Source organism: Pelodiscus sinensis, chromosome 2 (assembly GCF_052426305.1).
Source record: "Pelodiscus sinensis isolate ZL-2025 chromosome 2, ASM5242630v1, whole genome shotgun sequence".
NCBI classification, from domain to species: domain Eukaryota; kingdom Metazoa; phylum Chordata; order Testudines; family Trionychidae; genus Pelodiscus; species Pelodiscus sinensis.
The window spans coordinates 253,574,822-253,602,300 of record NC_143053.1 but is presented as its reverse complement, the minus strand read 5'-3'; the positions used below and the strand labels follow the sequence as shown (position 1 = coordinate 253,602,300).

At 47.0% G+C, this 27,479-nt stretch overlaps 1 protein-coding gene across 1 annotated transcript in view; it reads right to left on the bottom strand.

Moving 5' to 3' along the window:
- Window positions 1-2,091: 2,091 nt before the first annotated feature.
- VIPR1 (vasoactive intestinal peptide receptor 1) overlaps window positions 2,092-27,479 on the bottom strand; it is a 179,386-nt gene continuing 153,998 nt past the window's right edge. Inside the window, exons 7-13 of the mRNA XM_075922882.2 lie at window positions 26,448-26,601; window positions 25,472-25,532; window positions 20,132-20,201; window positions 14,959-15,050; window positions 11,996-12,125; window positions 10,147-10,188; window positions 2,092-8,668 (exon numbers count right to left, since the gene is read on the bottom strand). Of these exons, the coding sequence (XP_075778997.1) occupies window positions 8,477-8,668; window positions 10,147-10,188; window positions 11,996-12,125; window positions 14,959-15,050; window positions 20,132-20,201; window positions 25,472-25,532; window positions 26,448-26,601 (741 nt within the window). The 3' untranslated portion in view covers window positions 2,092-8,476. The remainder of the gene's footprint in view (window positions 8,669-10,146; window positions 10,189-11,995; window positions 12,126-14,958; window positions 15,051-20,131; window positions 20,202-25,471; window positions 25,533-26,447; window positions 26,602-27,479) is intronic.

Genomic DNA, 27,479 nt, shown 5'->3' with positions numbered 1-27,479 from the left:
CTGCTGGAGACCAGGGAGACGGGCCTCGTTCGTAACTGCGGATCCGACATAAGTCGGATCCGCGTAACTCGGGGAATGCCTGTACTACGCAGGCTACGTCTACACTGGCATGAATTTCCGAAAATGCTTTTAATGGAAAAGTTTTCCATTGAAAGCATTTTCGGAAAAGCGCGTCTAGCTTGGCAGGATGCTTTTTCACAAAAGCAATTTTCGCGGAAAAGCGTCCGTGGCCAATCTAGACGCGCTTTTCCGCAAAAAAGCCCCGATCGCCATTTTCGCAATCGGGGCTTTTTTGCAGAAAACAGCACTATGCTGTCTACACTAGCCCTTTTAGGCAAAAGTCTTTCGGAAAAAGACTTTTGCCCGAACGGGAGCAGCATAGTTTTTCCGGAAAAGCACTGATGATTTTACATGAGATCGTCAGTGCTTTTCTGGAAATTCAAGTGGCCAGTGTAGACAGCTGGCAAGTTTTTCCGGAAAAGCTGCTGATTTTCTGGAAAAACTTGCCAGTTTCGACACAGCCCATAGAGTTTACTATGGAGAAGCATAGAAATGGAGAATGTGCCTCAAGAGGCCATCTAATCTAGTCTCCCTGTGATGGAGCAAGATCAAGTACATTGTCATCTTTCTCTTGCTCTTAATGCTTTTACAGAACCTCTTCTTATTGCCCGTTGTGTCCCTTGCTAGATGTAACTCGTTTTCGTCTCGTTAGCTTTCTGAGTTTTCTGAGCTAACATCATATAGTTATTTAAGGCAACTGGCAAGTTTTAAAGCTTGGTTACTATTTATAGAGGCCGACTACATAGATGCTCTACACATAGGCCTGCCACTGAAGTCAGCGGGTGCTTGTAGGAGCTGAAGAATCAGGTGTCCAGATGGTGGGAGGGCTGGTGGCAAAATAGCAGTAGTGACGATGAGATGTTGCCTCACCCAAACCATGTGGAAGGTCACCGCCGCCTTGAGGTGGAGAAAGGGAAAATCAGTTTTATCCATCTTGTAAACACCTCACTTAGTAAAATGAGCTGCCAGATTTCACCTGTCTGCATGGATGTATCTCTCTTTGGACTTTCTAAGCCACCTCTCACCATAGGATTTGGGTACTGACGTAGCATTGTGGTGTTCACCTCATCACCGCGACAGGCCTGCCATCTGGTAAAGTAAATGGAATGTTCAGACCTAACTCACGCAATCTGATTGGCTGCCTTACAAGGGGTTAATTCACTGGTAGCACCTTCACGAACAGGTATAAAGTGCAGCTGCATCCATGCAAAAAACCCCACAAACTTTTGTATGTTTATACGTGTCTCGTTTTTGCCCCATTTTCGTCTCACACCACATTGTTGTTCAGGGGCCTAAGGACCAGGTAAGGTTAATGATTGCAAGTTTTCCTTTATTATTTCTTCACAGAAAGTTATCAAGCCCAGGACATGCCCATTTCTTCATTTGTTACTGCATGAGAGAGGGATATAGTCTAATGGTCATCCCTCAGGGTTGGGAGCCAAGAATACCTAGATTCTATTGACAGCAGTGACAATAAATGGCATTTGCTTAACCAGGAGTAGGATTTTGTTCAGTGTTTGCAAAGGGCTTTGTAGACTGCACATCTATTATGCGTCCTATTTACAAGTGTTACTTGATAGGCACCAGCAGAGTTAATCCTGCTTTACACCAAAGTAAATGAGATCAGAGTGGGACCCTCTGAGGGGTTATTATATTTAAGAACATTGGGTTGCATCCTAATCCTGTATTTGTGCAGGATAGTGCTGTTTGGACGGTACATCTGGGTTACTGTGAGGTGCCCGACTTTGGCTCCATTTTCTTGTTTATCAGATATGCCCTGTCTGAGTGACTGATGAAGGCAAAGCTGTCACAGAGGTGGTGCCAGGATATGAGCGTGACAAAGTGCAGGAGGTCAAAGCTTTTACTGGACCAATCTGTGTTGGTGAAAGAGACATGCTTTCGGGCTCTTCAGAGCTCATCGTCAGACTTGAAGTTGGTCACTCAAGGTCATCTATCCAAGGTCTCATGATGAATCAATGACTCAGCCCAAATTTTAGGCCTTAAGCCAAAGCCCACTTCTGCCAACAAACATCGTTCCATTGGTTTTAATGGCCATTGGATCATGCCCTCCTTGTTCATATACTTGTACATAAGCACTGTATCTTATGTCCTCCTTTAAAGTGATGCAAACACTGCTGCTCTGACAGCTTTGCATTGCCTGCACCACAAATATTGCTATTTCTGTCAAAGGTGACAAACAAAACAATAATTTCTTTTCAGAATTTTATCGTTAGACAGCCTATCGAGGACATGCTGTGTCAGGCCCAGAATCTAATAGTAATGCACTTGTAAATGGGATGTAGCCTGAGAAGGATTTGCTGTTGATCGGTCAATGTCACCGTGTACACACAAGCTGACAAAAATATTCCCACCAATTATCATCTAACGGTAATATAGGCAAAGTAACAAAGATGCTACTTGAGAATTTGTTTCGAGCTTGATTTCAGGATATTTACTTTTTGGCGTTTGCGATGTGATGGTGACAATTTGTGTTTTAATGGTTATAAAGCTTTAATATGTTGGAATCATTGTTTTCTTGACCGCCTCTCTATTGTCTGGCCCCCTTGATAATCACACACAAGTGTGAAAATGTAAACGAATAAAGTTGAAAAAGAAGACAAAGTTAACCATCAAAATGATTAAAAGAACAAGAAGTCCACCATGTCTAATTCTATGATGAAACCATTTTAAATATGACTTTTGGTGGCATTGTATGGGTGGTACCGCAAGTCTGATGCTGTAACCCACACATCTGCTGGGTGTGGGTCACTGTCCCATGTAATGGCACTTAGAGCACCTACAGTGAGAAAGAAGGAGTGTCCTCTACAGCCTTCACTCAGAGCCAGCTGGCTGTTAACTCAAACAGACACGGCTCATGCACTAAGCTCCAGAGGTTCCTAGTTCAGTTCCACTTGATGCCCTTAGGATAACATTTGCAGAAATGTACGGTCACTGAGTACTGACTTCAAGTCATATCTTGTCAGTTTCCCTTGCAGAGCTCCCCTGCAATTAGTACTGGGAATCCTGTGTGCAGATCAGGGTCTGGCTATGGGCCTTTAGCTTCGATTCATAACAAACATCTTGTTTATGGCCTCTGCTCCGGGCAAGCCCATTCATGCTGCCCTCGTGATACGGGTAGTGCCAGCGAAGATCAGTTGCTGAGGTTGACACATTAGCTTATAGCGGTTTTGCAGATAGAGAGCAGGATTAATTGTCTTCTTGCTTTGCCCTGGTACAACCCTATTACAACATAAAGAGTTGAAGGGCCTAGTCATGATGCTGGGGGCCCCAAGAAGGTAATACAATCTTGGGTCGTCAATAGGACACTTCTCCAAACGGTCTCTGTGGTTACACCTATAGGTAAGTCTGTACTGGAGTCTGGGTGTGATTGCAACAGGTGTGGCCACATGAGTTGGACGCAATTTGGCTAGTTCAGGTTGTGGTAGCAGTGAAGCCATAGCAGCGTGGACTTGAGGACATGCTAGCTGCCTAAATACTCAGGGACCTGGATGGGTTGTGCAGCCCAGATGGCTAGGGCTTCACCGCTACTGATACCTGCGCTTGCTCGGTACGCGCTGGTGCGCTGCAAAGCTTCCTTCCCGGTTGCATTTTCTGTGCTTTCCCCGCAACCCATTGCCATCTGTGGAAGTGACCTGCATGGAATGAGTGCAGGGCGCATCCCGGAACTCCGTTCGAGGGGAAGTGATCAGAGCCTCATCTAAGGATAAGCTACTTCTAGCGCCTAAGATGGTGTAGCTATTGAGCCGTGCGGTCTATTCATTGCAAAGAGCGCTACCCATGTGCAGCATCGTAGGATCTGGTCTAAGAGATCTCTACCATCGACACCCACCCACAGTACTTTACACAAACATGTAGAATAGTGATAGAAATGTAGCCGTGTTTGTCTGGTGTAGCTGAAACAAAAAACAGGACTATGTAGCACTTTAAAGTCTAACAAGATGGTTTAAAAACCATCTTGTTAGTCTTTAAAGTGCTACATAGTCCTGTTTTTTGTTACACAAACATGGGCTTGGTTCAAATATCAGTCCCTATCTCCTGACTTTGCCTACCTTTCTTTTCTGCCCTCTGTGAATGTACAAGCATAGGAGGCTGAATTTGCCCTTGCTGATATCTTTCACCCTCTCTGAGCTGAACACTAGGGCTACGTCTAGACTGGCATGATTTTCCAGAAATGCTTTTAATGGAAAAGTTTTCCGTTAAAAGCATTTTCGGAACAGAGCGTCTAGATTGGCACGGATGCTTTTCCGCAAAAGCACCTTTTGCGGAAAAGCATCAGTGCCAATCTAGACGCGCTTTTCCGCAAAAAAGCGCCAATTGCCATTTTCACGATCGGGGCATTTTTGCAGAAAACAAATCTGAGCTGTCTACACTGGCCCTTTTGCGCAAAAGTTTTGCGCAAAAGGACTTTTGCCCGCATGGGAACAGCATAGTATTTCCGCAAGAACACTGACAGTCTTACATGAGATCGTCAGTGCTTTTGCGGAAATTCAAGCAGTCAGTGTAGACAGCTGGCAAGTTTTTCTGGAAAAGCGGCTGATTTTCCGGAAAAACTGGCCAGTCTAGACACAGATAAGAGGGATAGGGGATCTTTCGGAAAAGGCTTTATTTTCCGAAAGATCCGCGTCTAGACTGGCGCTTTTTTCCGGCAAACCTCTGTGCCGAAAAAAAGTGGCAGCCATTTTTATGCTAATGAAGCGGGGGAGATTTAAATCCCCGCTTCATTAGCAATTGCGATACGTCTAATTTGCATCCCTTTTACGAAAAAGGGATGTAATCTAGACGTAGCCTAGGGGAACACAGAGGACAGGGAAATTCCATGCAATGATTAAGTGGTGCCCAGAATTACTCCCTTGAAGAAGTTCATGGGCCAAACCCAGCACAAGCACTAGCTGGCACAACTCCAGGGATTACTTTGTCCCAACATCGTGCCACCTAACTGAAGGCAGAATCCGGCCCAATGAGTTCAGGTTTACAATGGGAAGTGGAGGGGTTGCCTGGCACAGAATTGCAATTGCTTCCAGACAAAGATGAATAATGGCATTCCCCTTTCGTAATAAAGCCCAGTGATGCAGCACCCCGTTCAGGACTTGAAGCTTTTTTTTAAGTACAATTGGAGATTTCTTGTTCTCAGCCCCGTGGTAAACCAAACATGGAAAGACAATTACATCTTCCCCTCCACATGCACGCAGAGTTCTTATGACTCCGCTTGCCATCATTACTCTACCTACCTCGAACTAACAAGCTAGTGTAGCCATACCCTATTTCAGTCAATCATGTTACACTGATGTAAAAGCTGGGTGAATGAGATTGGAACAATAGACATTACAACAAAGATCACTGCAAATGGTTCTTTATGACGAGAGGGTTGGGCTGAGGAGAGGGTAGGAGGAAGCATCTTGTGCCAGATCTCTGGCAGAAGGTTTCTGGGTTCAACCTTGCACAGGTTGACTTTGGGTCAACTCTGAACTGAAGCTGAACCAACCATGGTAGATGTGGATGTCATAGGCAGACATAGAAAATCAAGGACTCCTCCCCCCCAAATACGCAGGTGTGCGCCCCATGACAGACCATCAAACATAGCACCCCCTACTGCTCAATTATAAATATGAAGGAGCCATCACTTGAATAAATCCTGCTACTCCTGACAGAGCCATTTGGCTCGATCAGCTACAGGCAAAATTGTAGCTGCTGCTCTGCCTCAGCCGTGCGGAAGGAGGAAGTCGGCACCGTCATTGCTGATGTTGCTCTGAGAAAGGAGCTAAGGGGAAGCAGAACATTTTTCCCATGCTACAGAGGGCAGGACAAAAGGCAGTGGGTTCAAATGGCAGCAAAGCAGCTTTAGATTAAATCTCAAGGGAAAAGATTGTCCTACCTGGTCTTTGTTCTAACTATAAGAACAGCAGCAAAATGGGACACATTGCCTAGGGACCTTGTGGAAGCTCCTTCACTGGAAGTTTTTAAGGAGAGGCTGGCGATCCATCTGTCTTGGATGCTTTAGACCAGTGGTCCCCAACCATTTGTGGTTGCCGGGTGCCAGGGGGCGTGGCCGTTCACCGGCTGGGTGCCAGAGGGTGGGGACACTTGCGTGCCTGAGGGCGGGGCCCCCCCATAGCCGCATGCCTGGGGGCAGCCCCCCCCAAGCGCCGCACACCCGGGGCCGGCACCCGGGGCTGGCACCCCCTCCACCCAAGCACCGCGCGCCCGGGGCAGGTGCCCCCTCCAAGCACCACGCCCCCGGGGCTGGCGTTCCCCCCCAAATGCCGTGTGCCCAGGGCCGGTGCCCCCCCCAAGCACTGCACGCCCGGGGCCGGCGCTCCCCCGCAAAGGCCGCACGCCCGGGGCTGGCGCTCCCCCTCTCCGCAAGCGCCGCGCGCCTGGGGCCAGGCCAGCCCTGAACACTTGGCAGGTGCACACAAATGCCCTCGCAGGCACCATGTCGCCCGTGGGCACCGTGTTGGGGAACACTGGTTTAGACACAACAAATCCTACCTCTTGGCCAAGGGTTGGACTAGATGACCCTTGAGGTTCCTTCTAACCCTATGGTTTCTATGATTCTCTAGGGGTATGTCTAGACTACACTGGTTTTTTTGAAAAAAAAAAGACCTTTTTTCGAAAAAACTTCACTTGCGCCCACACTGCAAGCGCATTCTTTCAAAATTAAATTGAAAGAATGTAGGGTTTTTTTCATCATTGGTAAACCTCAAATTATGAGAAAGAATGCCTTTTTTGAAAGAGCTCTTTCAAAAAAAGGCGTGTGCGGACGCAGAACAGGGACATTTTTCGAAAGAAGAGGCAGTCAAGAAAAGCACAGGTGCCCTGGTGACCATTCTGTGAATAGCAATCAGGGCTTTCTTTCAAGAGTGTGTCCATGCAGTCTGGATGCTCTCTTTTGAAAAAGCAGATTGGTTTTTTGATCCGGTTTTGAGGTGTGGACACTGTCTTTCGAAAGAAGCTTGCAGTCTAGATGTACCCAGAGTGTAAGTAGAGGACTTTGGGTTTCCAGGGCTGTCGATCTGTCACTTTGGAGCAGCTTTAAATTCACCCCAAAAAAATGTAAAGAAAAGGAAAATTCTCACGAGTGTTTTTGCGAGCTATGTACACACTTCAAATGGGGCTCATTCCCTGATATGTACACGAAAAGGTGGTTAAAAAGCAGGCAGCCGACATGGTATCACACTTATTGAAAATCAAATGATTTTCACTGAAACATCTTCATTGGCGGATAAAAGCCGACCGGAATAACTGAAGGAGGGATCGATTTGAGAGTGTCACTCTTCCCCCTTGACTATTTCAAAGTCCGGCAGCACCAGTTACTGGTGGACCTAAGTTGAGGCCAATTCTGCCAACTGCTATTAAGCTAATTCTTCATTCTGGTTAGTGGTTCCTGACAGAGGGTCAGATTCAATCAAGCACTACACGAGTTTGAAATCTCCACTCCCCACTGTGTGCATTATTCAGGTACCAATGTATTATAAACCAATCTCCTTCCTACAAATCCCCAAAAGACTCCTGCTATGCAAATATGCAAAGTCTTATAGCAAGCTTAATCACAGGGGGGTTTCTTTTGTGGGAAACACAGCCATGTTTGGCACTGATCCTTTGTTTTCATGCCCTAGACATGCAAGTTTATCATGTCCCATTTTTTAAAAAGACACCGTAATGAGAATAGTGCAGAAAAGGGCATTTACATTTTAGCTCCTCAGCAAGCTACATTTCGGAGGCATTGTCGATGGAGGAGGTAACTCTGAAAGCTTTTTATTAACAAGGGCTATACAGATTGTCGGGGAGCTGCAGATTCCACTCCGATTCCGGAGCCGATGAGATGACTTTCTGGCCTTTCAGCTGATTCGTAGCAACGTGAAATGCATATGGAAGTGCACAGAGCTGTGCCCTGCTACATTTTCCCCCTCTGGTTTGTAGCCCCTTCTTGTCTCACTGCTGTCCTTTACAGGTCGGACTCTTGGCACATTGAAAGCAATTTTTTCCCTCATTGGCTCATTTTGAAGTGCTTGGTGTCTATCCATTTCCGAGAGGTTGGCCCTGGGGAAGCCAATAATTATCCCCCACGCTCCCCCCATTCACGAGCCTTTCAGAATTTCCTAGGCCCTCTCAGGCAAGACGGAGTCATGCACACATTTACTAGCCAGTTTGCATATGTTCCCCCGTCACCCAGGGATAAGCCTGTAGTTGAAGGTCTGGAAAGAAGAAAAAAATTCTCCGTGTCCTGACTTGTCTCTTCTTGTTCAGGAGCTCAGCAGCGTTTCCAGTTGCGTGTCCTTTGTTTGACCCATGGGGAGCGTCTTGTTTAAAAACAACTCTTCAGCTTCCAACAAAGTCCTGGGTCGTTTCTCTCTCTCTCTCTCTCCTGGGTTCGGTGCATGAGCATTTCTCCCCCTCAGACCAGAGAGAAGTCTGCTTGGAAGCTAGAGCCCCTCTGAGTCTTAGGCGAGCTCTTGGTGAGCATGGAGATCTGAGTGCTGAAGTTGGTGCCGTTGCTCCCTACGGACGGGTGGTGATACTTCATGTCAGAGCCCAGGAACCTCTCCATGTGCCACCTGCGCCACTTCCGCTTCAGCTCAGCTTGCACCTAAGTGGGGGCAGAGAAGCACGTTAGTGGACAGGACCCCTTCCTGTGGCTCAGGTTTCATTTTCTGAGCAGCAATGGGGAAGCTGCCTTCCTCAGGCGGCGTCTACACAGCACCCTTCCCTTGAAATAAGCAACGCCATTTGCACTGCACACATGGCGTCGCTTATTTCGAGGTAAATTCAAAATAGCTTATTTCGAAATTTGGCGCTGTCTACACAGTGCCACGTTTGGAAATAAAACGCTATTTCTGACAGATCTCTTAACCCTTGTGGAACCCTTGAAGGATATTTCGAAATAACGGGCGTGTTTAAAGACGTGGAATTGCAATTGCGGGATACTTCCGGTATCCCAAAATAGCCCTGCTGTCTAGACGTAGCCTTAAGTGTCCTTAAATTCCTACTGGAAGCTGATAACTGGCTCTGAGTCTATGACTATGATGGAAGTGTGAATGAGTCATACCTTGAATGTGGGAAGTCAAGGATGGTGCTTTGGAGAAGGAAAACTGGCACTGAGTTGGATAAAGAGAACCACCCTCTCTTTTAAGGACCAAAAGGGACCCATTCACAAATGGCTCTGAACTATATCGGTGAGTAAGACCTTTATAGTTAAGTGGCCTGCAATGAAGAAACACACCAGGAAGGGACAGAGCCATCTTTGGGCTGGGTGGCTACTACAATGAAGAGCCTCTAATGACCTTAACTATTGAGCTTCAAGAACACATTTTTTCCCTGCATCCAGCCCCCAGGCCTGAAATTCCCCACCCCTGCCCTAGGGGATGCAGTTGTCAACTATGGATTGAATTATAGGGGGCTTTCAGCACTCTCAGGCCAGAAATCATAGGATGAACTATAGAGGGATCCCCAAATGTCCCTGAGCTAATAGGGAGGGTGGGATATAAACTCTGCTCTCAGTTGTATAGCTGTCCCCATCTCTTCATTGCGCTCTTTGCTGGCTTGATTGCTGCTCAAAGTAAAAGTTCTTACCAGCCCACATCTGCGCAGGGGCTTTTATGAGATACATTTGGTGAGTTTCAGACCAGTTTCCAGAGGACACACGCTCCATGCTACAAAATTCACTGCACTCCCCAGCCTGGGGCTCATCCTGCTGCTCAGAAGTCAAGGGCAAAAGCCTGCTTGGCTTCAACAGGATCAGAGCCAGGCTCGGCAAAGAGGCCAAGTCCTGAGGGTGCTGGAGAGTGGCCACACCCTCACCCCCAACCGTGGTCACACAGTGTCAGAACGGAGGCACATCGGGGGGGGGGGAGGGAACCCTCCGCTTGCTGCCTGTTCTGGATACGGCCTCAGAGAACTGCAGTTCACATGCCAAGCCCGTATCTGCTGGCCACAGCTGGAAATGGCCTGGCTGGTTTGCTTCAACATGCAATTCTTTTGGAGCTTTGCCCCAGTGCGCTGATGCAAGGAAGGGAACCTTGCTCAGTCTGCCCATCTCCATCACTCACGTCACCCTGTGGCTCTTACCTCCCCATTGAGGAAACAGTACAGAACGGACACCCCAAAGCCCTGGGAGGAGGGAAGAGAGAACAAGCACTTAGAATCTAACCACCCGAACGGCAACATTTAAATTGGTCAGAACCTTGGACACTGGAAATTGCTAACAGTCCCCCCATTATAGATAGAGGCAGCTTGATTGTAGCTCCTTTACTAACATGCAGGACTGGACTCAGGCTGTGTCATGCCCAGGGGGTGACTTTGTGACTTTTTTGTGACAGTGACATTAGATTCTTCTGAATCTTGGCTTTCTTTTAAAAAAAAAAGTCACTTTCTGGCCCTTACAATTGCGGAGATAACACTGCAAATGCGAACAGCTGGCGAACCGATTCAGGATGTATACCTGAGTCTGCAGGCAGCCTGGAATGAGAGCTCTGAACTGCCCCACCCATCACCATATGGAACTGCCACCAGGTGGATTTGAACCTGGGACCTCTGAAGCAGAGTATGGAGCCTCTACCCTCTGAGCTAAAAAAAGCCAGCTGGCTCCCAGCCCATGCTGTAGAGGTCTCTTGGTCTTAACTGCTGCTGTGGTCTAGGTACCACTTGCATTGCTCAGTAGCCACACTAAGGCTATGTCCACACTCATGGCTTCTTGCGTGAGTAATATGCAAATGAGGCTAAGAGTGGAATATCGCCGAGCATCATTTGCATACCTAATGAGCCACCATTTTTTTCAGAAGAGGCTCTTTCACAAGAAGAAGTGTCTACACTGCCCCTTCTTGCACAAGAAAAACCCTCTTGCGCAATGCCGTTATACCTATTACTTTTCAGGAAGAATGGCATTGCACAAGAGGGTTTTTCTTGTGCAAGAAGGGACAGTGTAGATGCACCATCTTGTGCAAGAGTCTCTTCTGAAAAAAATGTTAGCTCATTAGGTCTGCAAATGAAGCTCAGTGATATTCCATGCTTAGCCTCATTTGCATATTACTCGCGCAAGAAGCTGCGAGTGTAGACATAGCCTAGGTGTGTGGGTTACACTAATTCAGCTGTGAAATGGTGAGTCGTGTGTCTGCATTGCTAGTGATTTCATGGTATAGTACGTGATAAAGCACGTAGGCAGTTCTGAAGGCAGTAGGCTGGGTGAAGCCAATTGCACACTGGGAGGAAGTCCATCAGTGAATGCCAATCTCTGTGCAGTACTGGGGACCTGCCTGGGGAGCAGAATGCTGAGGGCGGTTGAAGTGACATCCGTGTATGTAGGTGTCAAATAATGGAAATATCCCACAGCTTTTTTTCATCCCTATCTCACACCAGCCTCAGGCCTCAAAGGAAGGTTGTATCATTCTCCCCCTTTCACAGCTGGGAAGACTGAGGCACCGGCAGGGAAGTGTCGTGTCCAAAGTTGTACCACAGCAGAACAGTGACTGGTGCTTGGGGCTCCTGAATCCCAGGTTAGTGCCTTATCCACTAGGCCACACTGCCTCTCACCATCTCCTTCTGGATTAGCTCATGCAACAAGCCTCATTGCCATCAATTGAAATTCTGCCTCCCTTTGGAGCTAACAGAGTGCAGCCTGAGTGGTATCTGAATACAGACCAGAGGATTTAGCCAATAAAGCTATTGGAGTAATAAATAATAAATGCTACTAAAACATATTGGGATGCCAGGAGGGAAAGATGGTGTGAGAATGCACAACCGTAGCACCCCGTGCCTTCAGTGAAGTCCTAGGCAAAACCTCTACAGACTCCAGTGGGAGCAAGATTGGGCATCTACTGGTGAAGCCCTGTTCCTCCATTTCCTTATGAAGGCCCCCCCTATTCTGAGAGACTCCCCCCGCTTTTTGGTGGCCTGGGACAAGGCCCCCGGGACGACCCACCTGGAAGGAGCCGAGCACAAGCTCAAAGACCAACTTTATTTCCATTTTGAAGTTGTCAGGGAAGAAGGCGAACATGATGTAGTGGACGCCAAAGAGCGGGATCAACAGCAGGGTGGATTTGGCCAGCCTCCTGTCAGAAAGAAAAATGTGCGCTGTGGCTTAAGAGCGAGGAGTCCCAGCTTTTTCCCCTCCCTCTCTGGGCCATGAAGCTAGAAGCGGTAGAATTCCATGGACGTCAGTCACCGTTCCCTAGAATACCACTTGCTGTCACCTCCAGTGACTAGGAAACTCCACCCCCTTCTGACAGGTGATGCTGTGGCCTCGGTTATACACACCTTTGTCACCATCTGGTTGGACTATGGCCACGGGATGAGAACATCTGCTTTAGAGAAACTCCAATGGCGCAGAAAACAACAGTGCTTCTTCTCAGCAGGATGCGCTAACACAAGCCACCAGACCTGGCCTCTGCTTCCTATACTGAGCCAAGTTCTCAGTCTCAGTCCTTCTTGTTAAGGCACTCAATGGCCTGAATCCAGGATATCCAAAAGATTGACTAATGCCCTGGGATAAATATAGTGGCAGACAATTCTGGCACAATGCAATTTCTAGGCTTTGTCTATACTGCAGGGTTTTTGCACAAGAAGCCTTTGGCAGAAGAGTTCTTGCACAAAAGCATCTTGAGCAAAAGCATGTCCAGACCTCAAAGTGCATTGCAAAAGCGATGTGCTTTTGTGCCAGAGAGCGTCCACATTGCATGGACACTCTTGCACAAGACAGTTCTGATGGCCATTCGCAGAATGGCCATCAGAGCACCTATGCTTTTGCTGATAGGGGTCTCTTGTGCAAAAACCCCTCAGGAGCATCCTCGCCAGCCTTTTTGTACAAGAACTGTAGTGCAAAAAGGAGTTATGCCTCGTAGGGAGAGGGAATAACTCTACTGGCAAAAGCCCTCAGTTCTGTCGATTTTCTTGCACAAAAACGTGCTTGAGGTGTGGACGCTCCACAAGTTTTTGTGCAAAAACCTTGTAGCATAGACATAGCCTAAGAATAAAACTCATGTGTGCAGGAGACAGAGCTTTCTCAGGGGCCGGGCCCACACTGTGGCATGAACTCCCCCTGGGGCTAAGGACCATTGGACCATCATAACCCTCACCACCTTCCACTGCAAGTACAAGGAACACTTTTTCCATCTGCCTTGTCTAGCGCACACACATAGCAGTGTGTGCATTAACCTCCCCCTACCCTACCACCACACTACACTGCACACACAATTCCCTGCTCCCAGCCCCCTGCGGGAGAGGAGGAGGAAAAAAATGACCCTCACATGCCAGATATTAAAGTTGGTTGCTTGCATGAATGAAAGTGGTATAAGAACCTATGTAGAATAGTCTCAGAGGGGTAGCTGTGTTAGTCTAATTTTAAAAATAATGAGTGGTCCTGTGGCAGCTTTGAGCCTAACAGAAATGTACAGTATTATGAGCTTTTGTGGGTAAGACCCACTTCATCAGATGAGTTGAAGTGAAAATAACAGAAACCAAGATATATATTTATATTAGCAAAAGAAATACATGCCAATTGTAGGACTCATATTAACGAGGCTAATTAAGTGGGCTGGATGTATTCCATTCATAGCTTTTGATGTGAAAATGAAGATGTTAAAGGCGGGGGAAATTAGGTTTGTAATGTGTTAACCAGTTAATGTCTTTATTCAAGCCCAGGGTAACAGTGTTAAATTTGTAGATGAATTTTAGTTCTGCACTCTCTCGCTGTAATTGGGTGGTGAAATTCCTTTGTAGGAAAATGGCTACTTTTAAATCTATGACTGAATGACTAGCCAGGTTCTGCAGAATAGAATGACAATGGAACTAATTTAGTGTGAAGTTAAAGAAAACACGGGGCTTTGTCCGCTGCAAAAGGCTCTTCCAGGAGGAGTCTCTTCCCGTTTTACAATCCATTGAAGTGCAGCTCCATGGCTGTGGCATTAATGAATGAGCCAGCAGCGCTCCTGGGCTTTGGGATTTGGACTCGGATGTGACTGGCAAGCATCAAACGTCACTGTCAATGTGCCAACAAGTTATTTCTTCAATTAACAGTGCTGACTTGGGGGTGCGGGAGAGAGGAGGGTGAAATCCCAGAATCTGTTAGACTGAAACAAATCCTTATCTCAGATTTGGCAGGAAGAATTCACCAGTATGATGAGCAACTGGCCTCTTGGGTCATCTAGACCAAACCCCTGAAGTTGGCTGAAGCCGTCTGGATACTGACGGCCAAATCCTGCCATCAGCTTCACTTGCACAACTCCACTGACGTCCCTCAGGTTGCACTGATGTACCTGAGGGTCATATTTCGCGCTATGGGACAAATTCAGCCATGGTGTACGAAGGCACAAATCCAGCGACTTGGATGGGAAGGGCACCCACTTTTATCAACCCAAACTGTCCAAAAGGATACAGCTCAAGCATGGAATTTGAAACACCGTGTAGTTCGGTGCAAGAACATTTCAGGTATGACGCCAAACTCATTCTTGCATGCTCAACAATGCAAGGTGGGAACTTTTGTCCTTTCAAGACACCAACGGAGGCTTTGGATATTTGCTCCATAGCCTCAGGAATCTTTTAGCCACCCCCCCCCTCGCTGTAATTGAAGCTAGCTAATGGGGAATATACAAATGAAGCACCTGTTTTCTTCTCATGAAGCATCATCATGCAGTTCACTTGTTCATTGCTATTCCTAGGAGCGAGGCTCTTGACTCTTCTAAAAGATCAGTCTGACAGCAATACGCTTGATTATTTTAGCATTTCTCCCAATCCCCTACTCTCAGACACCTTTGATCGACTCAGCTCATTTCTGATTGTGATCAATCAAAGGGAGGCAGAGAGCATGGTTCTGGGGAAGCAAACAGCCTTGCCTGACAAGTCTCATCAATGCTGTATGGTTGAGGCAAAAACAATTCTGGGACTTACGAGTACTGACTGGTTTCGTTGTGCCCGACATCTGGAGAGTGCAGCTTCTGGACGAGGATTTGGATAATGCAAATGAAGAGGATGAAGTTCACCTGATGGGGAGGAGAAGAGAGAGAGAGAGAAAAAAACAGGGTTAAACCAACCAGTTCGCTTTCTGCCATGAAAAGAGCTGGTTGTTAGAGGACATTCCTTTTGCCTCAAGGATCAGGCCATGGAATGAGCCGTTGTTAACAAGCTACAGGCAGAAAACCCCACTCTGTGTGCCCATGGTAAACCGAGACAGGATGGCAGCCATTTTGGACCTGACATCAGCCTGCTTGGGACTTTGTGTCATACATCTCAAGTATGATGATGTCAAGCCCATAGAGCACAGCTATGCACGACGTCCTGCTGCGCGGGGGACGGCGATGGGGCGGGATTAGAGCTTTCGGTTAGTTGAGCGACGGAGGTCACAGCCTGCGGTAGACGGCAGTACGGGGCTCTCTGCTGGGCACGTCACAGACTGGGAATGGGGCAGTGCACCAAAAACTAGATACATGGCATGGGATCAGAGAGAACTGAAAACAGGCTTCTGGTCTGCCTCGCGAGGTGTGCCTTCTCCATGTACATGTTGGTGAGCTAGGCAGCAAGGAATGAACATAAGAACAGTGATACTGGGTCAGACCAAAGGTCCATCTAGCCCAGTATATTGTCTTCTGACAGTGGCCAATGCCAGGTGCCCCCAGAGGGAATGAACAGAACCGGTAATCATCAATTGATCCCTCCCCTTTCACCCATTTCCAGCCTCTGACAAACAGAGGCTAGGAACACCATTCTTATTCATCCTGGCTAATAGCCATTGATGGACCTATTCTCCAGGGCTTTTCCTAGCTCTTTTTTGAACTCAGTTAAAGTCCTGGCCTTCACAACATCCTCTGGCAAGGAGTTCCACAGGTTGATTGTGCGCTGCATGAAGAGATATGTCTTTTTGTTTGTTTTAAACCTGCTACCTATGAACATCATGGGTAATACTGGTACACTGCCTTTGAATCCAGACTAGGTAAAAGTATAAAACTATTGGTGTCCCTGAGTTATCTTTATAATCCCAACTCTGATCTTCATCTGAGGATCACAAGGCCATAAGAACAGCCATATTGGGTCGGACCAATGGTCCATCTAGCCCAGTCTTCTGACAGTGGCCAATACCAGATGCCCCAGAGGGAGGGAACACAAGAGGTAATTCTCACGTGATCCCTCCCCTGTCACCCATTTCCAGAGAAACAGAGGCTAGGGAACCATTCCTACCCATCCTGGATAATAACCATCGATAGATCTAACCTCCTTGAATCTATCTAGCTCTTTTTTGAATCCTGTTAAAGTCCTAGCCATCACCACATCCGCTGGCAAGGAGTTCCGTAAAGTGATCTGTAAAGGCAGACAGGGGAAATTGAGGTACAGGCAGGTGGGGATTCACCCAAAGTCACACAGTCATTGGCAGGACTAGAACTCAGGTTTCTCCAACTTCCACACCCGTGCCCTAACCACCAAACGCTGCTGCTTGGTGTAACTGAGACGTAGTAGATGATACATACCAGTGAAAACTTGAAACCCAGATGTGAATTTCAAGGGCACAAAATCTCCTTCCTTTTCCTTTACTATGATTGACCTCCCAAGTGATTCTTAAATTACAGATGGAAAGGCCAAAAGGAAGCATTGTGCTCATCTTGTCTGAGCCCTGCATAGCACAGGCTAGAGATTCCTAGATCTCACTCATCAACTTGTGCATGAGCCAGAGAACCTCTCTTTTAGGCCAGGTCTACATTACAGGGGAAGGTCAAATTAAGATACGCAACACAAACTATGTTAATTACATAGTTGGAGTCGACGTACCTTAATTTGAGTTTCTGCGTGTTCTCCACTTTGGGAGGTCAACAGGAGAAATGCTTCCCTCAACTTCCCTTACTCCTTGTGAGGAGGAGGAGTACTGGTACTGATGGGGGCACCCTCTGAGTTTGATTTAGCAGGACTTTATTAGACTCACTAAATGAAACTCTGATAGATCGACCCTGGCAGCGTTGATCTTCCACGTAGTGAAGATGTGGCTCGAGACAGTTATCCACTCTTAATTTAAATTATCTAAGGCATGGAGAATTTATCACAGCCCTTGGTCAAGCTGTGCCAATGGTTAATTACCCTAATCTTATCTGTCCTACTTTGCTCATCATTGTCTCTGATCATGTTTCCTAGCTAGAAGAAAAGAGACTTGTCCCAGACACGCAGGCACTTAGATACGGGAGCGCATTCTAATCAGCTCCAGGACCATGCGAATTATAGCAACTGAACAGAAGACCTGAGCAGCTTCCCAAACATCTCTGCAGCATATAGCATTGACTGTGTCAAGCCCCGGGTGGCTGAGAGAATGAACAGGGAAGGCACCGTTAAATGCAAGTGGACAGGATTTAGTGATTATTTATTTGATGAGTGCAAAAAGAAGTAATAATTACTGGACAGGGTCTGTTTTGTGTTGAGAAAAAAGGTTTAAACTTGTTTTATTGAATAAAACAGTCAAAGTAGTAGTCCTTCCATTTCAGGAGAATAGAGTGTATTTCTCTCTAAAGGAGATTACACTGAAGCTATGTCTAGATTATGCGGTTTTTCCAGGAGGTATCCTGGAAAAACTCTGCCACATCCAGGGAATGTGCCTGCTCTTCCACTTGTTTTTGCAGAAGAGTAGATGCTCTCTTTTGGAAGACCTGTCTTCCTTTTTCCAGAAGGAAGAGGGCTCTTCCAAAAGAGGAGGTTTCTCTGAAATTTGGCCCAGTGTAGATGGGCCAAATTTTGGAAAAGACTCTTCTGACAAAACTATTGGAAAAAGGTACACAAATTGCAGAGCGCAATTTGTGTATCTTTTTCCAATAAAACCCTGTAGTCTAGACATAGGCTGGAAAAGAGAAAAACGGATCTACCAGTCGTTCTGAAAGACAAATATCATAGAATCACAGGATTGGAAGGGACCTCAGGTCATCGAGTCCAACCCCTTGTGAAAAGCAGGACTAATATCTTGACACACATCAGATAAGAATTAAAATTGAAATAATAACTCCTGAAACAACAAAATCGAAATAGCGAAATATACAAATTAGTCTGAGGCAGGCTCTGTTAGGCTATGTCTATACAGCAGCATTATTTCAGAATAACCGACGTTATTCCGAAATAACATAGTCTATGTCTACACACAAGCAGTTATTTTGACATAATGTTGAAATAATGTTGAGGCGGAGGACTTCTTACTTTGACTTCTGTAACCCTTATTGTATGAGGAGTAAGGGAAGTCAGGGGAAGAGTGCTCTGTCTTGAAATAACTACTGTGTAGACAGGGCCAAAAGTCAAAATAAGCTATTTTGACTTAAACTACACAATTAGCGTAACTCAAGTTGCGTAGCTTATTTTGAGTTTAACCCTGCTGTGTAAACATGCCCTTATTATGGATGTGCTACCTTGACTTAAGAGAGCATTAGCGAGTAATAAATTCAAATAACTCTGGGGAGTAGTTATTTTGAAATAACAGCAACAGAATGTCCACACTACCACTATCTCAAAATAAGCATTGTTCCCTAATGAAAGCAGGAACTCAGATTTCACAATAACCCATCTGTTATTTCAAAATAACAGAGTTGGTAGCGGGGACGCTTTGCTTATTATTTCAGAATAAGGGGAGTTATTTCAAAATAACTCCCTAGTGCTGACCAGGGCTTGCTGTTCTTTCCTTTTCCCTTTCCCTCCCATGTGTTTGCCTGGCATTTGGGGAATAAACTCAAAGCCATATTGAACTGAAGTTCATCAGCCTTCAACTTCCTGAAGGGGGGTTCCAAAGAGGATGGAGAGAGGCTGTTCTCAGTAGTGACAGATGACAGAATGAGGAGCAATGGTCTCAAGTTGCAGTGGGGGAGGTCTAGGTTGGATATTAGGAAAAACTCTTTCACCAGGAGGATGGGGAAGCACTGGGATGGGTTACCTAGGGAGATGGTGGAATATCCATCCCTAGAGGTTTTTAAGTCCTGGCTTGACAAAGCCCTGGCTGGGATGATTTAGTTTAAGTTGGTCCTGCCTTGGGCAGGGGTTGGATTCGATGACCTACTAAGGTCTCTTTCAGCTCTAGGAGTCTATCAGACCCTTGCTCACAAATGTACCCATGTTCGTTGGAGACCCAAACAGAGACGTTATATGGAATCAACAAGGATGGAACAAGGATGGAACCAAGGATGGATTCTTTAGAAACATGGTGGGACTCTACGGCCTTTTCTGGCTCTCACAAAAAGACCAAAAAGTCAGAGTCTCCCATTGCCTTCAGTGGCAATTAGATCAAGCCCCTTGAGAAATTAACCTACAAAACCTATAGCAGGTTTCCTATTAGACTCCAACGGATGATGCAAAACACTTACGGAAAAGTGATTTTTTAAAAATTAAAATCTTTAGGACATTTCCATCAGGGGAAGGCTTAAATATCTCAGGATGAGACTGAGCTGAAAGGCTCCTCCAGCTATCAGAGGTTTCCTCGCCCACCACTGCAGTATCTGAGCTCTCTTCCATTCCTCCCAGATGCTGCCGGATGAAGTGTTAAGGGAGCTTGAGGACCGAAGTGCAACATGCCTCATGACACTTCCCAAGAGTCCTCAACTCTTACTGGAGTCTAGTTTACCCAAAGTCTCCTTTGGGAAGGCTGTCGCACTCAGGCAGGGCTCAACACCTTGCAGGAACAGACTCATTTCTTAAAGTGTGGACTGGTTTTGCAAATGGGACTCCCCTAAAGACACATCTGTTCTTCTTGTATTAGTTCCAGTAGGAGACCGGAATTGCCAGACAGGATCCGGCTTGTGGTTCCACTAACCCAGTATCCTGGCTCTGAGAATGGCCAGCACCAGCTGTCCCAGGGGATCGTACAACAAGCCCTTCAGTAGCCAGTTTCAGATAACCTGCTCCCCAAGAAACTTACTTTCTAACTCTCCCCCTCATTAGTTAGGTTGGCCCATGCCCTGAAGACAATGCTTGGCAATGCTGGTTTCTAGTGAGTCTCTCCAGCTATGTCTGACTATTGGCATATGCCGTTTACGGAACACACACCAGTGCATAACCTCGGCACTGAGCTTTCACTAACGAGGGCTTTTGCAGCCAGTGGAGGTGGCTGATACGTTACCGAAATAGAACCCACAACAGGAATTTTGATGATCCACCAAGACGGGGACTTGCGTATGTCCTCCCAACACCTGAAAATAAACAAAACCAACAACCAAATTGGTGCAAGCAGGCTGTTAGGCAGGTGAAAGCTCCAGATCTGGGCAACTACCAATATTTCAGCTGCAAAGCTTTCAGGACAGGGATTTCACAGAGCAAAGAACAGTAAAACCCTGCTGGGTGGAACGCTGGCCCAACTGAAGGTCATGACAAAACTCCCCCATTGGCTTTAGTGCAGGGGTGGGGCAAAAGGGCCTTTGCGGGTCGGATCCGGCCTGCCAAGGCACTGCTGCTCCCCCGCCCCCAGGCCAATTAAGGTCTGCGGGTGGGGGCGTGCACAAAACTTATTCCCACTCTGCGAAGAGCACATGGCACTTCAAAGTGCTACGTGCTCCTCGCAGGGCAGGAGGAGACGGCACACACTCCCCCACCCCCATGCCCTGATTGACCTGGGGGCGGGGGAGCTGCACAAAGTTTCCTCCGCCCTGCAAGAAGCGCACAGTGCCGTACGCTCATGCAGGGCGGGGGCAGGGCAAAGGAAGCTTCATGCAGCTCCCCTGCCCCCAGGCCCTGATTGGCCTGTGGGTGGGGGGAACATGCGAAGCCTCCTCCTGCGTTGCCAGGAGCACGTGGCACTTTGAAGTGCTGCATGTTCCTTGCAGTGTGGGGGTAGGGTGGGAGGAGGCTTTGTACTCCCCCTGCCCCCAGGCCAATCAGGACCTGGGGGCATGGGAGCTGCGCAAAACTTTCTTCACCTTGCCCTGGCCCTGTGAGGAGGGGCCAGGATTCTTCTGGACTACCCCACCCCCAGACCATGATTGGCCTGTGGGTGGGGGAGCGTGTGAAGCCTCTTCCCACCCTGCCAAGGGCATGGATGCCTAGTGGGAAGGGGGGACAAAGGGGCTTCCCCACCCCCAGACCAATCATGGTCTGGGGGTGGGGTAGTCCAGAAGAATCCTGGCCCCGCCCCCTTCTGATTTAGGCCCCACCCCTTCTGGATTGCCCGGGGCCACATCAAACATTTCTGAAGTGGCCCCTGGCCCAAAATTATTGCCAATCTCTGCTTCAGTGGGATGAAAGATTTCAACCCAGGTGTGGTGATATGGGTTGGCTTTAGTTGGTCAACATTTGGTTGGAAATGAGAAATGCCCCTTATAACATTTTAAATGGAATTAAGAACATTCATCAGAAACATTTTTTCATTTTTCCCCCTTGTGTGGAAGTGTTTGGTTTTGTTATTAACAGAGGGACACATTCATAATTTGTTCCTCTTTTTAACAGCTCTAATCATCTTAACCAACACGTTACTTCTTAACCAGAGACATAGAGAAGACATAGTACATTCTAAAGAGAACCAACTTTATCACAGTTTTTGCCCAGCCCTGCAGGACAGAAACACCAATAAAAATATTTATTTTATTACATGAGTGCATTTGTCGGTTCTTTTAGGGATGCTGACCCCCGATTCTATAAATGGGCACATCTGGCTATTAGGGGAACTCACTTAATTCTTGCAAAACGTATACCACTGTGAATAAAAGCTGTAACATCCCAAATTGGCTCATGAGACACTCAAATGATAGCTTCTGCTTTGCAGATAAACTCTAGCCAGCAAACCTCTCAAAGCTTAAGAGATTGTATAGCCAGAAAGCACCGTCATAATCATGCTTGTGGGTTATCTGCTATTGTGCCTAGGATGCAATGCTCTGTATTCTAAATCTGAATGGCTCCATCAGGCTCATGATGAACTGCTCTCAAAACCGCCCCTTAGAGAGTCTGACCATTCTTAGTAATTTTTGCAGCCTTCCGGTATAGTCTAGAATCCTGCAGTGAGAGACTGTGCAAATGACTGTCCTGAGATATCAATGGAGGAACACAATTAAGAGGAGCTCTCAGGGGAAGTTAGCAGGGATCCTGTGCATGTCACAGGTTCATCAAGCTCCCAGCAAGCTTGGAATGAGTTATGGTTTTGGGGAAACCCTGTGGTATTTCAGGGAAAACAGAGATTTAAAGAGACAGTGGTGGGTTATTTTTCAAAAATTAAGAATGGCCCTACTAAAGAGAGGTGTTTGGCACATACTGACCCGTGAATCTTTCTTTTCACACAGTTCAGGAGGCAACATGTTTGAAGGCCACAAAAGGCGAAAGGAAGAGACAGGTGGGCTGTGTCTACACTGGCCACTTATTCCGGAAAATCAGCCGCTTTTCCGGAATAACTTGCCAGCTGTCTACACTGGCCCCTTGAATTTCTGGAAGAGCATTGATGATCTAATGTAAAATCATCAGTGCTTTTCTGGAAAAACTATGCTGCTCCCGTTCGGGCAAAAGTCTTTTTCCGGAAAACTGTTCCAGAAAAGGGCCAGTGTAGACAGCCCAGTAGTGTTTTCCGCAAAAAAGCCCCGATCGCGAAAATGACGATCGGGGCTTTTTTGCGGAAAAGCGCGTCTAGATTGGCACGGACACTTTTCCGCAAAAAGTACTTTTCCGGAAAAGCATCCTGCCAATCTAGACGCGCTTTTTCCGAAAATACTTTTAACGGAAAACTTTTCCGGTATAAGTGTTTCTGGAAAATCATGCCAGTGTAGATGTAGCCGTGTGGTTTACATGACACACTTATCACAGCAGAACTACATCGCTTGGGGGTGAACAGGGGAGCTCACAGCCTGGCCAGGCCGATGGGCAAGATGGAGGAGCCCAGCTCCACACTTGTGGAAGGGGTGGGGCTTCAGGCAGAAGAGGTAGGGACAGGGCAGCCAGCCCTCAGCAAGCCGGCTCCCCACCCAGTCCTAAGAGCTGTCTGGAATACCCATGATTTGAAAGACGCGGGGCTCCTGGCCCTTTAGAATCGCCATGGGGCAATTGCTTCCTTCCCCACCTTCCTGGCAGGCCCCAGTGTGAAACATCCCCTGACCTAACCTCCCCCCCAAGTGTAGACAGCACTATGTTGGCGGGAGACCCACACATCTATTGCCTCGTGTGGAGATGGCTTAATGATGCTGATGGAAGAGTTCTCTCCCATCGGTACAGAGGAGCTCCTTTAAAGTGCTCCAGTACAGCCGTGCCCACACAGTGTTTGATGCATAGACTTGCCCCAAAAATGGGAATAAAGGAGAAGATAACACTCAGTGCTTCTTTTCCTCAAAGCGCGCTGGGACTAGCAACCAGTGAATGCTCATGATACCCATGTGAGCTCGGGATCGTTATTCCCAATTTACAAAATGAGAGAAACTGAGGCAGGGAGGCTCAGTGATTTGTTCAGCGATTGCAAGGAGAGTCAACGGCTGGCAGACTAGAGTAATGACTAGGTCCCAGTCCTGGGCTCAGGCATCTGGAAAAGGTGACGGAGCTGAAGGGTGCATCGTCACACAGTTGCTGAGACACTGAGACGCCCCCTCCCAATACGTGAATCGGAAAAGACAGAAGTGTCTCAGGATTGCCTGTACTGCGTGGCACTGTGCGCTAGAAGGGAGTGAATTGTGAAGTGCACCATTGAGTTGCATGCCCTCTGGCCCCTGGAGAACTTGCTGGTGCACACTAAACGTTCCCTAGTGCACATTAATGTCGTGCCATTTCAGAGAGCAATGGAAGGGGAAGGGAGTGGAAACTTCCACCTTGTTATCTACAATGTATCTGATCCAGATTTAAAGAAGATTAATATAAGCACTGACCATGGAGGATGAGGGTGGAGCACAGACTCAAAGAATCTGGCTGGAAACTGGTGAGAGACACACGTATGGCGTTCACAAATATAGTGTAATGCCCACAGGCGGAACGGAACTTGGGACCGCCAATCATGAGCTTCTACAGCTGGAACCTGCTCAGGCTGTAGAGCAGACTCATTCTTTCCCCCTGTGAGTGGTCTCAGTGCCACGAGTAAGTGTGGAGGTCACAATAACACTCAGTCCAGCAAGATGCCCCCCTCCCACTGAAACAGACAGCAAAGGAGCTCTGCAGTCTCACAAGACCCAGCCCCAAAATGGCATCTTTGGTCGGTTTTGACCTTCATTAACTCTCTGTGGAGTCCCAGAAAGCCCCCCATGGGAACAGAGCTGTGCTGGGAGCAGAGATCTTGTGGTGGCTGGGCTCTCCCAGGGCCTGTCACATCAGAGGGAAATGAGAAGACAGTCAGCGTTGTAATTTGCAGAGGGGAGGTGAGACTTGAGCCCTGCCTCAGCACAGCAGCAGTGATAACAACATTGTCACTTCTGACTTGCGATGTGAGGAGGCTAGAAGGCAGTTTTCAACCTTGATGGCAGAGTCTGATGATCAACAATAAACATGAACCCATCGAACTAAACTGTACACATACATCAAATGCAACTCCCGTTGGCTAACTATGGGTCCCAATGGGCACATCCTGGGGTGAATTCGTGTCTGGGATAACTGCACGGATCTCTATCAGCATCTCTGGTACGTCATGGCTGAATTTGGCCAAGACTTCCAAAGCAGCTGCCACCCAAGCATCCCAAAGTCCTTGAGATGCATTAATGAACGGGTCAAAACCTCACCAATCCCTTGCGAATTAGGTTACTATTATTACCTCTGTGCACAGATGAGGAAAGTGAATCAAAGGGGGAGCAAATGGCAGAACCCAGATTAGATCTCAGATGTTGGGGATCCCAGCCTTGGGCTTTAAGGCTGTGTCTACACAGCAAAGTTATTTTGGAATAACGGCCGTTATTCTGAAATAACTATGCATGGATCTACGCAGCAATTCCGTTATTTTGAAATTATTTCAAAATAATGGGAGGCTTATTCTGACTTCTGTCAACCTCATTCTCTGAAGAATAATGCCTCTTTCGAAATAGCTATTTCGAAATAAGGCGTGTATAGACACTACACTTCTGCCATTTCAAAATAGCCCCTCACCAGGGCCATTTTAAGTTATTCTTCCTGGAGCTCTAAATTGAGCAAACACATCTACATGAGGGGAATTTGCCTCGGACTTAGTTTGAGGCTTCCCTGCAGTGTAGACGTGCTGTTTCGAAATAAGCTATTTTGAAATAACTATTCTGGAATAGCTTATTCCGAAATAACTGTGCCTTGTAGACGTAGCCTAAAAGCCATTCCTTTCATTCATTGGGTTTAAAAGTGAAAGTTATTTATAGCTTGTGAAGACAGGTTTTTTTAGACTAGTTATACCAGCATCTCCTCTCAGACAGGCAATTCTAAAGGAAAAGATTGATTTGCAAGGACTTTTTACAATTCATTTTTGCTGAGCAGAGTGTTAAGTTAGCTGCAGATACATTTCCTTTTAAGGTATCTTAAAATCAAAGACATTAAGTTGACTTCTGAGACTTACCCGGTATCTTCATAGTAAACCCGGACGAGAGTCCACGCTGTGATGAATACCGATGGTGCACCTATCAGTAGAGGACAAGGTTAGTGGCACAGTGGCTACTTGTTTTCCCTGTCAAGGCCCTTCCAGGCCTGTCCCCACAAGACGTCAATGCCAATCATAACAGTGTTTTGGGCAGGGAAGGACTGTTTTACAAACCAGAGTCCTGAGTCCTCACTAAAAAGAGCAGTTATGAACTCAGACTGTGGGGTTGGTTCATAGGCTGTCTGTTTTTTGCTGATTTCATTTCACTGTATAAACAGATGGTTTATTTGCTTCCTCAACTAAGGGTTACTTATGGTTTTAGTTTCTGAAGGGCTCCTGCATGTATGGGAGTAAGGAGGAAACACCTGGGCCATGTCTACACTACATGGAAGATTGATGCGGTCAGTCTTCTGGCATTTGATTTAGTGGGCCTAGTGAAGACCTGCTAAATTGAACTCAGAGAGCATCCCCGTCAGTACCAGTACTCCTGCTCCTCACAAGGAGTAAGGGAAGCCAATGGGCCCGTTTGCTCCTGTCGACCTCCCGCTGTGTGGACAGCGATTTAAGATACATTGACTCCAGCTATGTAATTAACGTAGCTGGAGTTGCGTATCTTAAGTCAACCTTCCACGCTAGTGGAGACCAGACCCTATAAAGGTGCCCAGTTCCTTTAAATTCTAAGTGTCTGAAAGCTGGGACAGAATACTTTTTTTTTAGATGAGGGGAGAAACCCTCAAATCAACTTATTTATTTATTTTAAACAGAAATCCCAGGTACCTTCATTGGAATCTGACCCTCACTGCCACTAATAACACCTGGCAGAAAGATGATACACAAATATTACCTCTCAGTCCTATCTGATCCCACATGCTAAGGGGCTACATCACTGTCAGAAACCGCTCCAGGCCACCTTAAGTTCATTTTCCCTACCATTCACAGTCACAAAGATGCGTACCCCAGCCAATCAGGATATACCACCAGAAGTACTTCCTCTCGGAAAAGAAAGAGATGACTAGGAGGGTGCGCAGGTACAAGCCTTCCACCAGCAGCCAGAAGAAGTTGGCCATGATGCAGTACTGAAAGAAAACCATGACGGCCTTGCAGCCAACCTTGAAGAGAAGACAATAACATGGGTGAACTGCGGAGGCATTTTGTAGCGGAAGAGATTCAGAGGAAACAAACAGATTTGCTGTTAAGGCTGGTTTTCTACCTAACCCAAAATGCAGAATCTGTATTCATTGTGTCAAGATTGTCCCTGGAACCGCACAGCCTGGGAGACTAAGATAGCTGTGTGGTTTATGCGCATTTGGCCGGTCCAGTGGATTTGGTCATGTAGGGGTAAACGGGCACTTCTACCCACTGTTCCCTACCATGGCGCAAATGGGGGACACTTTTGCCTTCTCCCAACATGCAATCCTGAGCCAGCATGGGGAGGGTAGCAATTTTCTATTGAGATAGAAACAAATTACTAGTCCCCGGAATAAGAGAGGGACAGAGACCCTAAGACTACATAAGCTACCATAAGCTACATAAGCGAGACCAGTCTAAATCAGCCTTCAATGCTCTGCCTTTTGCTGGTCCTCCAGTACCTGAGAGATGTAGCAGAAAGGGGGAGGGGGATGTTCAGAGACGAGTGACAAAAAAGGCTGTGGGAATGGAAAGTCTTCCAAATCTGAGATCTTAGAAGGATCACAATTGTTCAGAAAGGAGATGAATAAGAGGGGTTGTGAGCATAGAATCATAGAATACTAGGACTGGAAGGGACCTCGAGAGGTCATCGAATCCAGTCTGGCAGGAACAAATACTGTCTAGACCATCCCTGATAGACATTTATCTAACCTACTCTTAAATATCTCCACAGATGGAGATTCCAAAACCTCCCTGGGCAATATATATATACAGGTTGAACCTCCCTGGTCCAGCACCCTGATTGGTCCTGAACCAGAGAATTTGCTGGACCAAGGGAGATCAATGCACCAGGGGGCTC